Genomic DNA, 16,164 nt, shown 5'->3' with positions numbered 1-16,164 from the left:
AAAAAAAAAAAAAGCCCAGGGCAGTCATGTAAGTGGTCAGTTTTTTCCTTTTTGAAGTTTGCACAGAATCTATGTACATGTGTGGCTCAGCTTGATTGCATAAAGACAAAATGGAAATTAAGTTGGCAAGTGATAATCAAAGATTCCCAGAACCACTGAACTAATCACTTCTGTGCATTTAATCACAATAAAATTAATTTTATGTCACAAACGCTTCCCTTGATTGAACTCACTGGGATTCTTGCATGAACCAGTGTGTAATAGGGACGATGTTTCTACTTACTGAATGTATACAGTTCTAGAATCCAGGACAGTCAGAATGGGGGGATCCACGTGTTCTGGTGGCAGCTGTGTGGTGGACAGTATGACCAGGGAGCTGTTTGTACATCCCACATGTGTGCAAGCACTGAGCAGAAATTGGTGAGGTGTAAATGCTGCTAAATCTGTGGGGGGAACAAGAATTTATTTACTATCATACTTTTTATTCAGGAGATTTCACTTATCCTCTACTTTCTTACATCTTAGAACTGTTACAGTAAAGCTTAAAATAAACATCAATAGCCATAAAAATCAATAGCAATAAAATATAGGCTGTTTTATCCTTTAAATATACTTATTTTTAAATAGACAAGTGTCAGTCAAACTTGGTTTAACTTTTCCTTTTAACAATTTGACTGTTTTCTTGGTTGTCTGTGACCAGGTAAATCATTTTCTGAGTTTAGAGTTAGTTCAAGGGCTCTGTTAAAAAATAAATGAGACACTTAAATTATTTTTAAAGTATATTTGAAGACAACAGGTCTGGTTTTTGAAATGCAAATATATAGCTTATAACAGTGACTTTGCTTTTGTAATTCCTTTTGTTGAATTTTTTCTTCTTCTATCCACCCGACCAACTGCGTGTTATTTGACCTTCAAACTGTCCAGCCTCGGTGCAAATGCCAATTTCTTTTTAAAGATTTCACCAGCATACTATGCTATGACCCTTGGCAGAAGGCGGAGCTATTATCCTCTCCTTTGTCTCTCAGAGTTTTGCACACACTTTTGGCATAACACAACACTGTGTCGTAATGATTTATTTCCATGACTATCTGATCCATTAGACTGAACATTATAAAGGAAGCAATGGTGGTATATTCATTTTACATCCTCAATATCTAGTACATTGCCTGTACACTGTAGGTCTGAATATATGTTTGGATAAATGAAGAAACAATTAACTAATGACATGATCTAGATATAGTAGAGCTAGGTATGAAAGATGATAAAGAGAACTGGGCAAGTACTCTATCCAGTAACACTCTCCCTCCTCTGAACTTCTTTAGTACTTTATATCTATCTGGCGCTCTGAAAGTGAAAGTTGCTGAGTCATGACCGACTCTTTGCGACCACATGAACTATACAGTCCATGGAGTTCTCCAGGCCAGAATACTGGAGTTGGTGGCCGTTCCCTTTTCCAAGGGATCTTCCCAACCCAGGGATCAAACCCAGGTCTCCCTCATTGCAGGTGGATTCTTTACCAGCTGAACCCAAGGGAAGCCCAAGAATACTGGAGTGGACAGCCTATCCCTTCTCCAGCAGATCTTCCTGACCCAGGAATAGAACCAGGGTCTCCTGCATTGCATACAGATTCTTTACCAGCTGAGCTATCAGGGAAGCCCATCTGTCTCTCTAAAAGAAACTATATTCACTTGCATTAAAAGAAGCAAATCTGTAATTTACTAATTCAATTCTGAAATATCCCAAACACTTTATTGAGAAAGGTATTCAATAATCATTTTGTTGACTGAATCTAAGCAAAGTTCAGTCAACTTTACCAAGATTTAAACATGCCACATTTTCATACTGCTAGAAATAATCATTATTTTCAGGAATATTTTTGAAATAAGGTAGTTACAACGTACGCAACACATTTTCTTTAAAGATCATTAACCTTGAACCATTACAATTTCATGTATAAAAGATGAATGAAATGCAACCTAATTCAGGGAAATAGATTTTGCATTGCACTGACAGCAAAAGTAAACTGGAAAGAGAACACTGATTTTCATGCAAAGTATAATCAATTGGTTAAACATGTAGGTCATCAGAATAAAGGCAAAAAAATTTTTTTACACTAAAAATAGCTACTCTAGAACAAAAGGTGATTACCAAGAAGAGACTTATAATGCTTTTGATTAAACTTGTTTGCTTCATAACTTTATCTTACAGGTCCTTGATGGTACCAAGTTGAGGTTGGAGGCAATATAGGCAATGGGGCAGGGGGCAGGGGTGGAATCAGAAGATAAATTACAAGAATACTTTGAAGTTGGTGTTAAAACAGCATGGCCTTGCCAGAGACCTCTGAGAAATGGCAGGAACAGCTACACTATGTGTGCACAAGTCAGAAAGAACTGAGGTACTTTCATTTGGAAAAACATTCTATGAAACTTATAAAGTTAAAAATCATGATAATAATGGCCTTGGAGGCTACTCAGAGAGTAACTATTATTTACTGTGGGAAAACTTCATGCAAAAAAACATGTCCTACTAGTAGGTCCAACCCAACTATTGGGTTGGTCAAAAGGTTCATTTAGGTTTTTCATAATATCTTCAGGAAAACCCTGAATGAACATTTTGGCCAACCCAATGCAATGTGTAATATGCTAACATATTATATCTCTCATTTCCCTGTTTTTGTCATCTTTTCCTTCGGATTCTCAAGAGCTTAGTGACTGCAGCCTTTCATCCCTTCCATCTGTCTGAATTCCTTACATTTCTGAGAAAAGGAAGCTGGGGATTTGACTTAAAAGCCAGTTGCAGGAGCAAAACCAAGGCGGAAAGAGAACCTAGAGGAAAGAGGGAACCCCTGGGGGCTTAAGTACTACTAGGGGAAAGCTGTTATATTTGAACATGCGAATACAACTATTTTCTCTGAAAACATACCCCAGCAGGAAACTGCTTTCCATGGGGCTGATTCCAAGTGACTTTGGAATATTTAAATGAGAATGTCTCCTAGCCATACCAAAGTGTCTTGGTCAGCTGCAAACCACACTGGATGCGATGATGATCTTTTGCCAGTGAACGCTTTGTGGTGGGCAGTTCTTGCTTTCTTACATTCTAGCTTGTTGAGGCAGGGATTTGGTTACCTAATTTGCAATTGGTTAAGAAGTCGTAGCATTCAATGGCAGCCCAAGATATATTTGTATGTGTTTGCTGGCACAGACTTGCATGTCCAAGTAGTCCTTAATTATCCTGAGCTGGCACGGTCAGAAGGCATCATCATAGTATCACCTTATCAAGTGTCTTCTTATCACAGAATGCCCCATTCTTCTTTACACTACAGTCTACATGCTTTGAGGGTGACCGTGATCATAGAACTCCTAAACTCACCCAGAATACCTGCCTCAAATGGGAGTATCTTTCTGTATTAGTTCCAGGATTACTCTCTGTGCCTGGATTCCACTCTGACAAAATATGCTCCTCCATAGGTTGGGAAGCATCCATGTATATGATGGTCAGAACTGAGGGAGACTAGGATGAGGAGGTGAGCAAATAGGGTCACGTTGCTAGAGAAAGCCAGTATGGCTCGTGACCCAGTCCTGAAGTAGAAGATGCCAACTCTTATCAAGTCCTCCACTCATAGCTGGGATTTACTTCTAGACTATTTCAGGCAATTAGAAATTTATGGATGAGAAAGTTGTTGCATTTTAGGAGTTTAGCATGGCTTTAAATTGAACATTGACTAGGGTTTAAGGCTGCTGCTGCTAAGTCGCTTCAGTCGTGTTCGACTCTGTGTGACCCCATAGACAGCAGCCCACCAGGCTCCTCCATCCATGGGATTTTCCAGGCAAGAGTACTGGAGTGGGGTGCCATTGCCATCTCCAGGGTTTAAGGCTATCTGTACATAAAGTATGAAAAGTGCCACAGAAAACATAGAACAGGGAAAGAAGCAAGAGTGTGCAGTGATTTTAAAGGCTAGAGTCAGGGATGTGAACTAAGTTTGCTGTCATAATCATTTTGATATATATATGAGTAAAGTCATAAGGCTGTACACCTTAAACTCAATTATTGCATGTCAGTTATATGTCAATAAAACTGAAAGGAAAAGAAAAAAAGCATGAGTCAGCGGAGGCCACAGCAGCAAGATGACATCTTGAGCAAATGTCTGGAAAGAATAAGAGTAACAGGTGTGGGGATTCTAAGCAAAGAACTATTTCAGGAGAAGAACAAGCTAAGCAAAGACTTGGAAGGAGGAACGTGACTACCATGAACATGGCAAGAAGGCCAGGGAGGCTGGAGCAGAGCAAATGAAGCAGAAAGAAGTAAGAGATGACATCAGAAAATCAATAAGGGGGAGACCGTATGAGTGTTGTATGTCTCTACATGGATTTTGAGTTTTAATCTGAGAGAATCTAGTTAGAAAGCTATGAGAGGGTTTTGAACAGAGTAGTTGCATGGTCAGATATGGATTTTATGAACATCACTTTTCGAATTTAGACAGCTTTATTATATGTCTTGGAGAAGATCATCTTGGCTTGAGTACCTGGAGTGACTTATTATCTTCATGAATTTCAATGTCCAAATCTCTCCCCAGATTTGGGAAGTTCTCAGCTATAGTTTCTTTTGATCAGTTTTTTGCTCTTTTCTCTGTCTCTTCCATTTCTGGGGTTCTGTGATATATAAACTGGTTCTTTGAATGGCATCTCATAATTCATGTAAGTTTTCTTCACTCTCTTTCATTCGTTTTGCTTCTCTGACTAGATGATTTCAAATGACCTGTCTTCTAGTTCACAAATTCTTCTGCTTGGTTGAGTCTGTTCTTGTATCTCTTTCCTGAATTTTTTCATTGTCCTTATGTTCTTTGACTCAAGGATGTCTATTTGTTCTTTTAAACAATTTCTATTTCTTTGTTGAGCTTCCCATTTTGTTTATGCATTGTTTTTCTAACTTCATTTAGTTGTCTGTCTTCGTTTTCTTGCAGTTCAGTGTGTTTCCTTAATAGGATAAGCCTGAACTCTTTGTCAGACAGTTCACAGACTCTGGTTTTCCTAAGTGGTGTCTTATTTCCTTGATTATCATGATCCTTATGAATCATAGTGTCTGTATATTCAAGGAAGTAGTTGACTACCGTGACTACCTGGACTGGTTTTATCCACTGGTTAAGTCTTGAAACCAGTTTTACGGGTACAGGCCCGGCATTTGAGCCCATGGTAATGGCCCTTGGACCTGTATCTATGTGCACTGACAAGGATCCTGAGTACAGGGGGCATAAGCAGTCCAGGTACATGGACTACTGGGTGGGCCCCACATCTGCATATTTAGTGTTCCGTCCAGTACTTGGATGTTCCAGGAACCTGGTACTGTGAGCGTTGACCTGGAACCTGAGGACATGAGGGCTGGCTTAGAGTTAGCACAAGCCTGGGCTTGTAACTATAGGAGACAGCCTGTGACCTGCAGCCTCAGGAGCTGAATTATAGGCTGTGTCTATGGGAACTGGCCATGCACATGGCTAGGCCAAGGACCTGGGTGTGTGTGTATGAGCTAGAATTAAAGCTAGGGTTGCAGAGGCTGGGCCTGCTACACAGGAGCTACTTGGGACCACTGGAGCTGGCCAACGAAGGAGGCAAGAATATACCATGGAGAAAAGACAGTCTCCCCAATAAGTGGTGGTAGAAAAACTGGACAGTTACATGTAAGAGAAGAAATTAGAACATTCTCTAACATAATACTGAGTGCCAAAGAATTGATGCTTTTGAACTGTGGTGTTGGAGAAGACTCTTGACAGTCCTTTGGATAGCAAGGAGATCAAACCAGTCAAACCTAAAGGAAATCAATCCTGAATATTCATTGGAAGGACTGATGCTGAAACTCCAATACTTTGGCCACCTGATGCAAAGAACTGACTCACTGGAAAAGACCCTGATGCTGGGGATGATTGAAGGCAGGAGGGGGAAGATTGAAGGCAGGAGGAGAAAGAGATGTGTGTGTGTGTTACTCAGCCATAAAAAAGAATGAATTAATACCATTTGCAGCAACAGGGATGGATCTAGAAATTATCATACTAACTGATGTAAGCCAGAGAGAAAGACAAATGTCATATGATACTGCTCATACATGGAATCTAAGAAAAAACTATAAACAAACTTATTTACAAAACAGAAATAAACTTGCAGACCTAGAAAAACTTATGGTTACCAAAGGGGAAAGGTGGGAGGGATAAAGTAGGAGTTTGGGATTAACATATACATACTACTATATCTAAAATAGCCAACAAGTACTACTGTATAGCACAGGGATCTATACTCAATATTTTGTAATATCTTATAAGGGAAAAGAATCTGAAAAAATATATAATACATGTACATATATATATATATATTTTAACTGAATCACTGTGCTGAACACATGAAACTTACACAGCATTATAAATCAACTATAATTCAAATTAAAAGATTCATGTTGGCAAGTTTGAAATGTTGATTAGACAACCAAGTGGAGATGTCAATTAGGCAATTTGAATAAATTTTGGAATTTCAAGACATCCTGGCTTGAGATATACTTTGGAAAGTCATCATCATATAGATGACATTTAAAATGGATGAGAATGCAAAAATAGAGTGAATGTGGGTAGAAAAGGGAAAAAGTTTAAGGACCCAAATACTGAGATGTCAATCTTAAGCTGTCTGGAATAGAAGCAGAAAACCAACCATGGAGACAGAGAAAGAGGAATCAGTAAGCTATGAAGATTTGATGCCCTAGAAGTCAAATGAGGCAAATTTTCAAAGATGATAAGTCTAATAAGAGGAAAACTAAAAGTTGAATTAGCACTATGGCAGTCATTCATATTTGTGCTATAAAAGTTTAAGTTAAGTTATGAGTGTCTAAGCCTGACTCAAATGGATTCCTGAGAGGATGAGAGAAGACGAATTAGAGAGAGGAATATAAGCAACTTTTTCAATATGTTTTGCTGTGAAGGAAAATGAGAGGTGAAACAATAGACGGAAGGTAAGTAGAGGCCAAAGAAGATTTTTTTTTAATAATAAAATAAGATAAAATGATGTATGCTGCTAGAAATGGCCCAACAGGGAGAGCAGAATTCTTAATGGGCTGGAGGTTTGACCTTGAATATGTGAAAGACTGCAGCCAAGAACGAAAGTGGAGGGTTTATACTCGGAGCAGGAACAGATAATCTGTGGTTATGGAGGGAAAGGAGACTATGTGGGTACAAATGCTGGGGGGAGTGGGTGGGGTTTATCTTATAATTGCTTCAGTTTTCTCAGTGAAGAAGGAAGCAAGATCATCAGTCCACAGTGATCTTTTGATTCTCCAGGCCACCCTGCAGTGACCATCTGTTTCTCATAGAATGACATACACAAGTGGTCAATGAGATACTTCTTGATTTGCCAAGAGCCTACCTCTCACGCCTTCCATACACTGGCCATTTCTGTCCCTCCATATCCCTCCAACACTACAATCTCACACCTCCAGGCCTTTGTAGGTGCCATCTCTTCTGATGAACACCTGTTTTCTCCTTCTTTGTGGTTGGCTGACTTTATCTCATCCATCAGGCTCATCTCCCTCTGAGTGGTCTTTCTTGATAATCTAACAGCATGGCCACCACCATCCATCCCCAGGTACCCTCAGTCATATCACCTTGCGTAGTTACTTATCATAGTTATCAAAACATGACAGAAACCACCTTGTTATTGGTCTCAGAGGGATATAAACTCTTTGAGTACAGAAAGATGCTTTCTATTGTGTTCACCAAGATGTCTTCAGGATTGGTGAGATCTAACTAGCAGTTTTATATGTTGAAAAAATGAATTAGGCAAGGCCAGAGAAAATTCTATGGCCTACTTTTCACAGAAAGAGAGTAATATCTGAATGAAAGTCTCTAAGAATCTATGGAATGCAATTTGTCAGACCAATGTAACTGTGAGATGAAGGCAATTCATTGTCAAAAGACAAGAAAAAGGCAGACTTGTACTTCTTTGACTGCTAAAGCTTAATTCTCAAACATGAATATTTCATTAAAAATCTAGTATTAAGGAAGATGTGGCACATATATAAGATGGAATGTTAGTCATGAAAAGGAAAAAAATAATGCCATGTGCAGCAACATAGATGGGCCTAGAGATTATCATACTAAATGAAGTAAGTCAGACAAAGACAAATATCACATGATATTGCTAATATATGGAATACAATAAAATGATACAAATGAACTTGTTTACAAAACACAAACAGATTCAGTGACTTAGAAAACAAAGTTCTGGTTACCAGGGGGATGGGGGTGGCGGTGGTTAGCTTGGAATTGACATGTACATACTGCTATATATATATAAATAGATAACCAACAAGGTCCTACTGTAGAGCACAGGGAATTCTGCTCAATACTCTGTAATAAGCTAAATGTGAAAAGAAATTGAAAAAGCATAGATACATGTATCAGTTCAGTTCGGTTCAGTTGCTCAGTCGTGTACAACTCTTTGCGACCCCATGAATTGCAGCATGCCAGGCCTCATATTCAAAAGCAGAGACATTACTTTGCTAACAAAGGTCTGCCTAGTCAAGGCTATGGTTTTTCCTGTGGTCATGTATGGATGTGAGAGTTGGACTGTGAAGAAGGCTGAGCACCGAAGAATTGATGCTTTTGAACTGTGGTGTTGGACAAGACTCTTGAGAGTCCCTTGGACTGCAAGGAGATCCAACCAGTCCATTCTGAAGGAGATCAGCCCTGGGATTTCTTTGGAAGGAATGATGCTGAAGCTGAAACTCCAGTACTTTGGCCACCTCATGTGAAGAGTTGACTCACTGGAAAAGACTCTGACGCTGGGAGGGATTGGGGGCAGGAGGAGAAGGGGACGACAGAGGATGAGATGGCTGGATGGCATCACTGACTTGATGGACGTGAGTCTGAGTGAACTCCAGGAGTTGGTGATGGACAGGGAGGCCTGGTGTGCTGCGATTCATGGGGTTGCAAAGAGTCGGACATGACCGAGCGACTGAACTGAACTGAACCGAGGCCTCCCTGTCCATCACCAACTCCCGGAGTTCACCCAAACTCATGTGCATGGAGTCAATGATGCCATCCAGCCATCTCATCCTCTTGTAATCCCTTTCCCCTCCTGCCCCCAATCCCTCCCAGCATCAGGGTCTTTTCCAATGAGTCAACTCTTCACATGAGGTGGCCAAAGTATTGCAGTTTCAGCGTCGACATCAGTCCTTCCAATGAACACCCAGGATTGATCTCCTTTAGGATGGACTGATTGGATCTCCTTGCAGTCCAAGGGACTTTCAAGAGTCTTCTCTAACACCACAGTTCAAAAGCATCAATTCTTCAGTGCTCAGCTTTCTTCACAGTCCAACTCTCACATCCATACATGACCATTGGAAAAACCATAGCCTTGACTAGACGGACCTTTGTTGGCAAAGTAATATCTCTGCTTTTCAATATGCTATCTAGGTTGGTCATAACTTTCCTTCCAAGGAGTATGTACAACTGAATCACTTTGCTATACACCTGAAATTATCATTGTTAATCAACTATACTCCAGTATGCAACATAAATTTTAAAAGCTACAATATATTATGGAAAATTAAAAAAAAATATTAACAGCAGTTTTCTCAAAGTGAGGGCATGCAGATGAGTTAAATTTTTGGCTATATATATTTTCAAATTCTATAATATTTAAGTATATATTATATTGAGAAAAGGCAGCCATAGTTTACCAATATCAATTCATTATTTAAGAAATTTTATGCCAAAGACCTAGTTGACACATGCCCTATTACACTTCCTATGTCATCATACTTCCCCTTTCCTCAATGACTTCAGCATTGGCTCAATTTTCTTTTCAATCGTAATCCCTTTTTTGGCAGCTTCAACATCCTCAGTAATGACTCATCTCTGAATCTGGCTTCACTTTAACTTCCTCAAATGTAATGCCCTTCACTTCTGCTTCATTTATTCAACATGCAGCATAGTTATACCCCCTACTTAATCATCTTTGGAACCATTTCCAAGGTTCTCAATCTAAAATCTGCCCTCTCTGGTAAATTCCCACCTCGTCCACTTGTCACATCCAAACAAACACTCATTTGCCATCACACAATGTTCAGCCTCTTATTTCCAGAGATTTGCACATTTGCATTTTCCTTGCTATGATCTTTGCTCATCCATTTCAAAGCCATACTCCCGAGTCCCTAGATTTTTCAGCCTCCCCAATCCTCTTCTGTATCTGCTTTCCCAATTCCTAGCTCTGGCTAAACCTCATCTTCTTCCTCTAACACTTCTCATATCTCTAAGATGTGACAGAGAAATTGCTAAATATACTGAAAGAATCTACTGCAATTCTAGGTTTTCCAGTTTGAACTGGAACTCTATCACTCCTCATCAATAACAATCTTGTTACTTTGTTTCTCCCTTCATTGCATTGCTCTTTTTTCCTCCTTTTATGGTTTGGCCAATCCTCCTAAGGAACCAAGTGGGATCTAAAATTGGAGTCCTCAGGATAGTTCCCTCCTCTGAGCCCATCATTCTTCCTACCTGTGCCACAGGAGCAGAGATCAATAGGGCTGTCATCCTAACTTATATCTTTTATCTTCTGCTCCTCCCTACCCCTGACCCTTTTGATGAGGGTGGAAGAGGAGAGTGAAAAAGCTAGCTTAAAACTCAACATGAAAAAAAAAACAACACTAAGATCGTGGCACCCAGTCCCATCACTTCATGGCAAATAGAAGGGAAAAAAGTGGAAACAGTGACAGATTTTATTTTCTTGAGCTCCAAAATCACTGTGGACAGTGACTGCAGTGATAAAATTAAAAGACACTTGCTCCTTGGAATAAAAGCTATGACAAATATAGACATTGTCTTAAAAAGCAGAGATATCACTTTGCTAACAAAGGTCTATATAGTCAAAGCTATGGTTTTTCCAGTAGTCATATACAGATATGAGAGCTGGACCATAAAGACAGCTGAGCACCAAAGAATCGATGCTTTCCAATTGTGGTGCTGGAGAAGACTCTTGAGAGTCCCTTGGACTGCAAGGAGATCAAATCAGTCAATCCTAAAGGAACATTCACTGGAAGGACTGATGCTGAAGCTCCGATACTTTGTCACCTGATAAGGAGAGCTGACTCATTGGAAAAGACCCTGATGCTGGGAAAGACTGAAGGCAAAAGGAGAAGGGGGAAGCAGAGGATGAGGTGGTTAGAATCACTGACTCAGTGGACATGAATGTGAGCAAACTCCGGGAGATAATGAAAGACAGAGGGGCCTGCAGTCCATGGGCTCACAAAAAGTCAGATATGACTTAGCAAATGACCAAAAACAACATAAAAATATAGATATTCACAGAAATAGAGATGTATGTGGATATCATATTGACTGAGATTTATAAAGGCTCCATGCTCAACTGGCACTTCATTTATGCTTATGATGATCATACAACCAAGATTTTACAAATTATGTAGAATTAACATTTTCTCCAATGTTTTTTAAGATAAATTAATTCCCACCCATAAAATAATTTGTTTGCTCACATGTCCAGTTTAGGAAATCAGATTGCTATGCCTCTGCGATCATAGGAACTGAGGCTTTTCTTTTAATTCTGAAAATTTAAAAACTCTCAACTCAATGGTACAATGAAAGCCAGTCTGATTAAATAGCTTTTTTGACTTCCAAGTCATTTTTATGCCTGTCCTGTCCACCCCAAAGTGGATTATTCTCAATGTATTTCCATAAGAAGATGAAGTGTCATTAGGGTCCTCTGAATAATGAGGCATAAAAGAAAAAGAAAGAGTAAAGGGTAGAACCTAATGTGATACATGGTAGAGGAAGCTGCCCAGGTGACCTGGTTGGGAAATCCTTGGTGAAATGGGAGGAGATGATAAGGACAAGGAAAGGAAAATTAGAGAAAGATAAAAGGAAGCAGCATCAGTGGGGGGAAATAAAGAATAGCTGTGTAAAAGAGGAACAAATGGAATGGAGATTTTTTTAAAAAATAATTAATTTAAAAAGTGAAAAAGTTCCAAGGGATGCAGACTAAGGTATTCTTTGTGAGTAAAGCCACAAACAAAGCCACAATATAAACTTTAAAGCAAAGAAGAATGTGATGATGATTCTCTCCTCTCTGCCTGATTTGGCAGTATGACTGTACAGATGTGATTAGGTCCTTCAAGGGCAACGTAATGGATCAATGGATTCAAACAATCACAGGTATGTACCAACTCTGAGTCAGTAAATGGAAGGTAGGAGAATCCTAAAAATATAAGGCTACTGTTTGTCAGAGCCCCTTAGTAACATCTTCTTTACCATTTCCTTGATGTCATCATTTGCATAAAATCAAACACAGGGAGTTGTGGACGGGGGAAAGCAGATCACTCTAATACGCTTTATAAATGGATCTCAGTATCCTGAGATGTGATACAAGGAAATGCATCCCAGTGCATGGACACCTCACCAAATACTGTCAGGCAGGCTTTAATTTACAATACTGGCCATGAATTTTATGCTATTTTATGATTGATTTCTTGCCATTGTTCACAGCATTTCATTGATCTCAGTTTACAAAATGAAGCAATAATTAAGCAATATTTTCTTTTAATTTCTAGTATAAAGTGAGAAATTTCTATCTTTTAATTGGTTTCTCCCATCAAAAAATTAAAAGCAGTTTTTGAGCTTCCCTGGTAGCTCAGACGGTAAAAAATCTGCCTGAAATACGGGAGACCAGGTTCGATCTGTGGGTCAGGAAGATCCCCTGGAGAATGGAATGGCAACCCACTCTACTATTCTTGCCTGGAGAAGTCCATGGACAGAGGAGCCTGGCAAGCTGCAGTCCATGGGGTCACAAAGAGTCGGACCCGACTGAGCGACTTTCACTTTCACTTTGCTTCTTTATCATCTGGTTCTTTCTCTGAGAAATTCCTAGTAGTATTTCACAAAAGAAAAACAGATTTTTCCTGAATTTTCTCTCTCCTTTATGTGCATCTTGTCCACAGATCATCATCAGGATGTTGAAAAACATGGGAACCATCTACGTAGGTGCTGACCACATCTCCTTCTGTCATTGGGTATTCCAACTTGAGAACCAGGGAAAAGGCATGGTTCAGTGAGAACCCATCTAGGGCAGCAGACCTAGGAGGTATTGTATTTTCCACAGACACCCGGAAAGCAATGAGTTATGCCAGAACACACGTGGTATGTCAGAGTGCATTCATCTCTGCCAGAGGACAGCTCCTGCTCCACCCGTGCTTCTCTTCTGATTCCAGAAAAGTCAGTTCTGACCTTATAATTAATAAAAACAGAGGCTTTCTTTAGTCTGAACATCACTGCTCTTCTGCTCCTCATAGAAACCTTAACTTGCAACATGATGTTCTTTGGCCAGATGAGCAATTAACCAAGACTGACATTCATTCATGTGCTTTCTAATTAATTTACAGAGCTGGAATCATTTTGCCCAGGTAAGGATTTGCATATAAAACCGCACCCAAACTACATTACTGAACTCCACAAATTTTCTATTTGTGCTTACAATATTTCCCACTTTATCAGAGAAATTCATATCTTTCACTTTCATCAAATCCTTATTCAAAGTGTATACTATTCATGGAGAATCTCCTATTTCTCCCCAACAGATGTATGGTCTACATTCTATTTACTTGCCCTTTTAGCAAATTTCCTTTGTGAGCATCTTTATCCCAGATGTAAGTATTCACAGTATTACATACTATTGGAGAAGAAGGATGCATCTTATAGGAACCCCCGTATGACTCCTAATATTTGGACACTTCTGATGGTGGAAAAGTGAAAACTTCATTGCAATAGGATAACTGGAAATAAAGAGAGGAAAGCCAATCCCTCCCTCAGGATAGCAGCAGATAGCATGTGGTGGGGGAGCCCTACCTGCTGTGAGTTGTCAGTCACTAGTTTGTCTGTGATAATGAGGGATGATGCTTCCTAATTTCCCCTTCTCTCACTGGCTGGTTAGAGCAAAAGTCTTCCATACTCAACTCCTTAGGCTGACAGCATTCTTAGCCAGCAGTCTTGAGTCTGGCTTTCTGAGTCTCTCTACCACTTAATTTGTAATAAATTATGGTATGTTTAGCCCAGAGTTATTTTTCTTGGTTACTTTTATAATAACATAACCTTACACGCATGCACACACACACACACACACACACACACTAACATCCCACCCATTCTTCTACTTTGCCTCTGGACAGTAAGAAATAGAATTAGGAAATCAGTATCCAGCTTTCAATTTTCATAAACGCTTTTATCTCACAAACCAAAGAGAAAGACTTGAGATAACATTACAGGAATATTATATGAGAAACTTCAATCATATAACTTAGCTAAATTTTTCCTACAAATCTGGGGCATTTTCCCTCAGTCTTAGAAGGATGGTTGCTACTCATGTGGATTAGTTTGCAGGAGGCAGAGATCACCTACTTGAAGTGAGGGCAGTAAATAAGTGAAATATGAGTATTAGAACTGAGACTCATATGTATATGCAGATTGATGAAATCTGTGAAATTTTGAGATAAATCTGTAGGTATATCCATCTATCAAAAAGGAGACAGCATTTAGACAGGTTTTAAAGCAGTAGAGTCAGAGGGAGCAGACATTCTGCATGGGAAGAGTTGGCAAAGGGTATTGTTGTAGAATAATTCAGCACAAGCTTGGTTAAAAATGTTTAGACTTAGGTCAAGAAGTTTCAGTTTAGCTCAGGTGCAGGACATACAGAAAAAGTAAAGAAAATAAAGCTATAAAGACAGTTTGGGGCGTTTTTGGAAAGACCACTGGATTCCTGGTTGATAACTCTGTAGTGATGATGCAAAGGACCCACACATAATGGAGCCAGGCATTGGGAAATCCTTGTCTAGTTCTGGCACAGCCCTTAGTCTACATGGATTTGGGGAAAACACCTGCCCTCACTGGCTCTTGGTTTCTTCATCTGTAAAAAAAGAAGTTAGAGTTTGATGCTGTGAAAGGTTAAACTCTACTGAATGTCTATTTTTCTAAGAAAACTTAGAAATAAGTTTTAAACATCCAGAATATTGTGATAAAAGTTTTTACTTCTTAGATATTTGCTCTGAACATTACAGCGGCTTGGAGAGAATCATCTGTTTCATTCTCCATAAAATGCTCTTGCAATTTAATTTGGAATGGAATGATAAGCAAACTGTCCTGCATATAAGGAGAGAATATGTAAAATAACCACAATAGGTTCCCAGCATGTAAACTGTAATGTTAGAGTGTAAATATCTTTTAAAAATTATGCTTCTATATCAACTTGTAAAAATGCAATGTATCATAAGCAACCTCTGCATTTTTAGAAGTTGAAGAAGTCTTCGATGTCACAACAAGAAGTAGATTGGTCCCTTGTAAGACTTCTACCAAATCGTCTATCCTTGAGTCATTCCCATAGAATGACAGGTTTTTCTCTTTAAAACAGTAATTTTCTTTTTTTTTTTATGAGTTTTTTAAAAATTTATTTTTATTTGGAGGATAATCATTTCACAGTGTTGTGTTGGTTTCTGCCATACAACAATGTGAATCAGCCATAGGTATACATACATCCTTTCCCTCTTGAACCTCTCCCTCATCCCCATCCCACCCCTCTAGGTTATCACAGAGTACAGAGCTGAGCTCCCTGTGCTATATAGCAATTCCTCACTAGCTATCTATTTTACACATTGCATAAGTTTTTTTTTTCCAGTTGAGCTATTTTATTTATTTATTTATTTAAATTTTATTTTATTTTTAAACTGTACAATATTGTATTAGTTTTGCCAAATATCAAAATGAATCCGCCACAGGTATACCTGTGTTCCCCATCCTGAACCCTCCTCCCTCCTCCCTCCCCATACCATCCCTCTGGGTCGTCCCAGTGCACCAGCCCCAAGCATCCAGTATCCTGCATCGAACCTGGACTGGCGACTCGTTTCATACATGATATTATACATGTTTCAATGCCATTCTCCCAAATCTCCCCACCCTCTCCCTCTCCCACAGAGTCCATAATACTGATCTATACATCAGTGTCTCTTTTGCTGTCTCGTACACAGGGTTATTGTTACTGTCTTTCTAAATTCCATATATATGCGTTAGTATACTGTATTGGTGTTTTTCTTTCTGGCTTACTTCACTCTGTATAATCTGTTCTTGTTTCATCTATC

The 16,164-nt window shown here is 39.2% G+C and overlaps 1 protein-coding gene across 1 annotated transcript in view; it reads right to left on the bottom strand.

The window, feature by feature from the left end:
- USH2A (Usher syndrome 2A (autosomal recessive, mild)) overlaps positions 1-16,164 on the bottom strand; it is a 939,168-nt gene that overhangs the window by 447,970 nt on the left and 475,034 nt on the right. The window contains exon 33 of the mRNA XM_010853294.1: positions 284-443. Within this exon, the coding sequence (XP_010851596.1) occupies positions 284-443 (160 nt within the window). The remainder of the gene's footprint in view (positions 1-283; positions 444-16,164) is intronic.

Source organism: Bison bison, unplaced genomic scaffold, assembly GCF_000754665.1.
Source record: "Bison bison bison isolate TAMUID 2011002044 unplaced genomic scaffold, Bison_UMD1.0 scf7180017864325, whole genome shotgun sequence".
NCBI classification, from domain to species: domain Eukaryota; kingdom Metazoa; phylum Chordata; class Mammalia; order Artiodactyla; family Bovidae; genus Bison; species Bison bison.
Note: the sequence above shows the minus strand (reverse complement) of the source record. Positions and strands in the feature narration are given on the sequence as shown.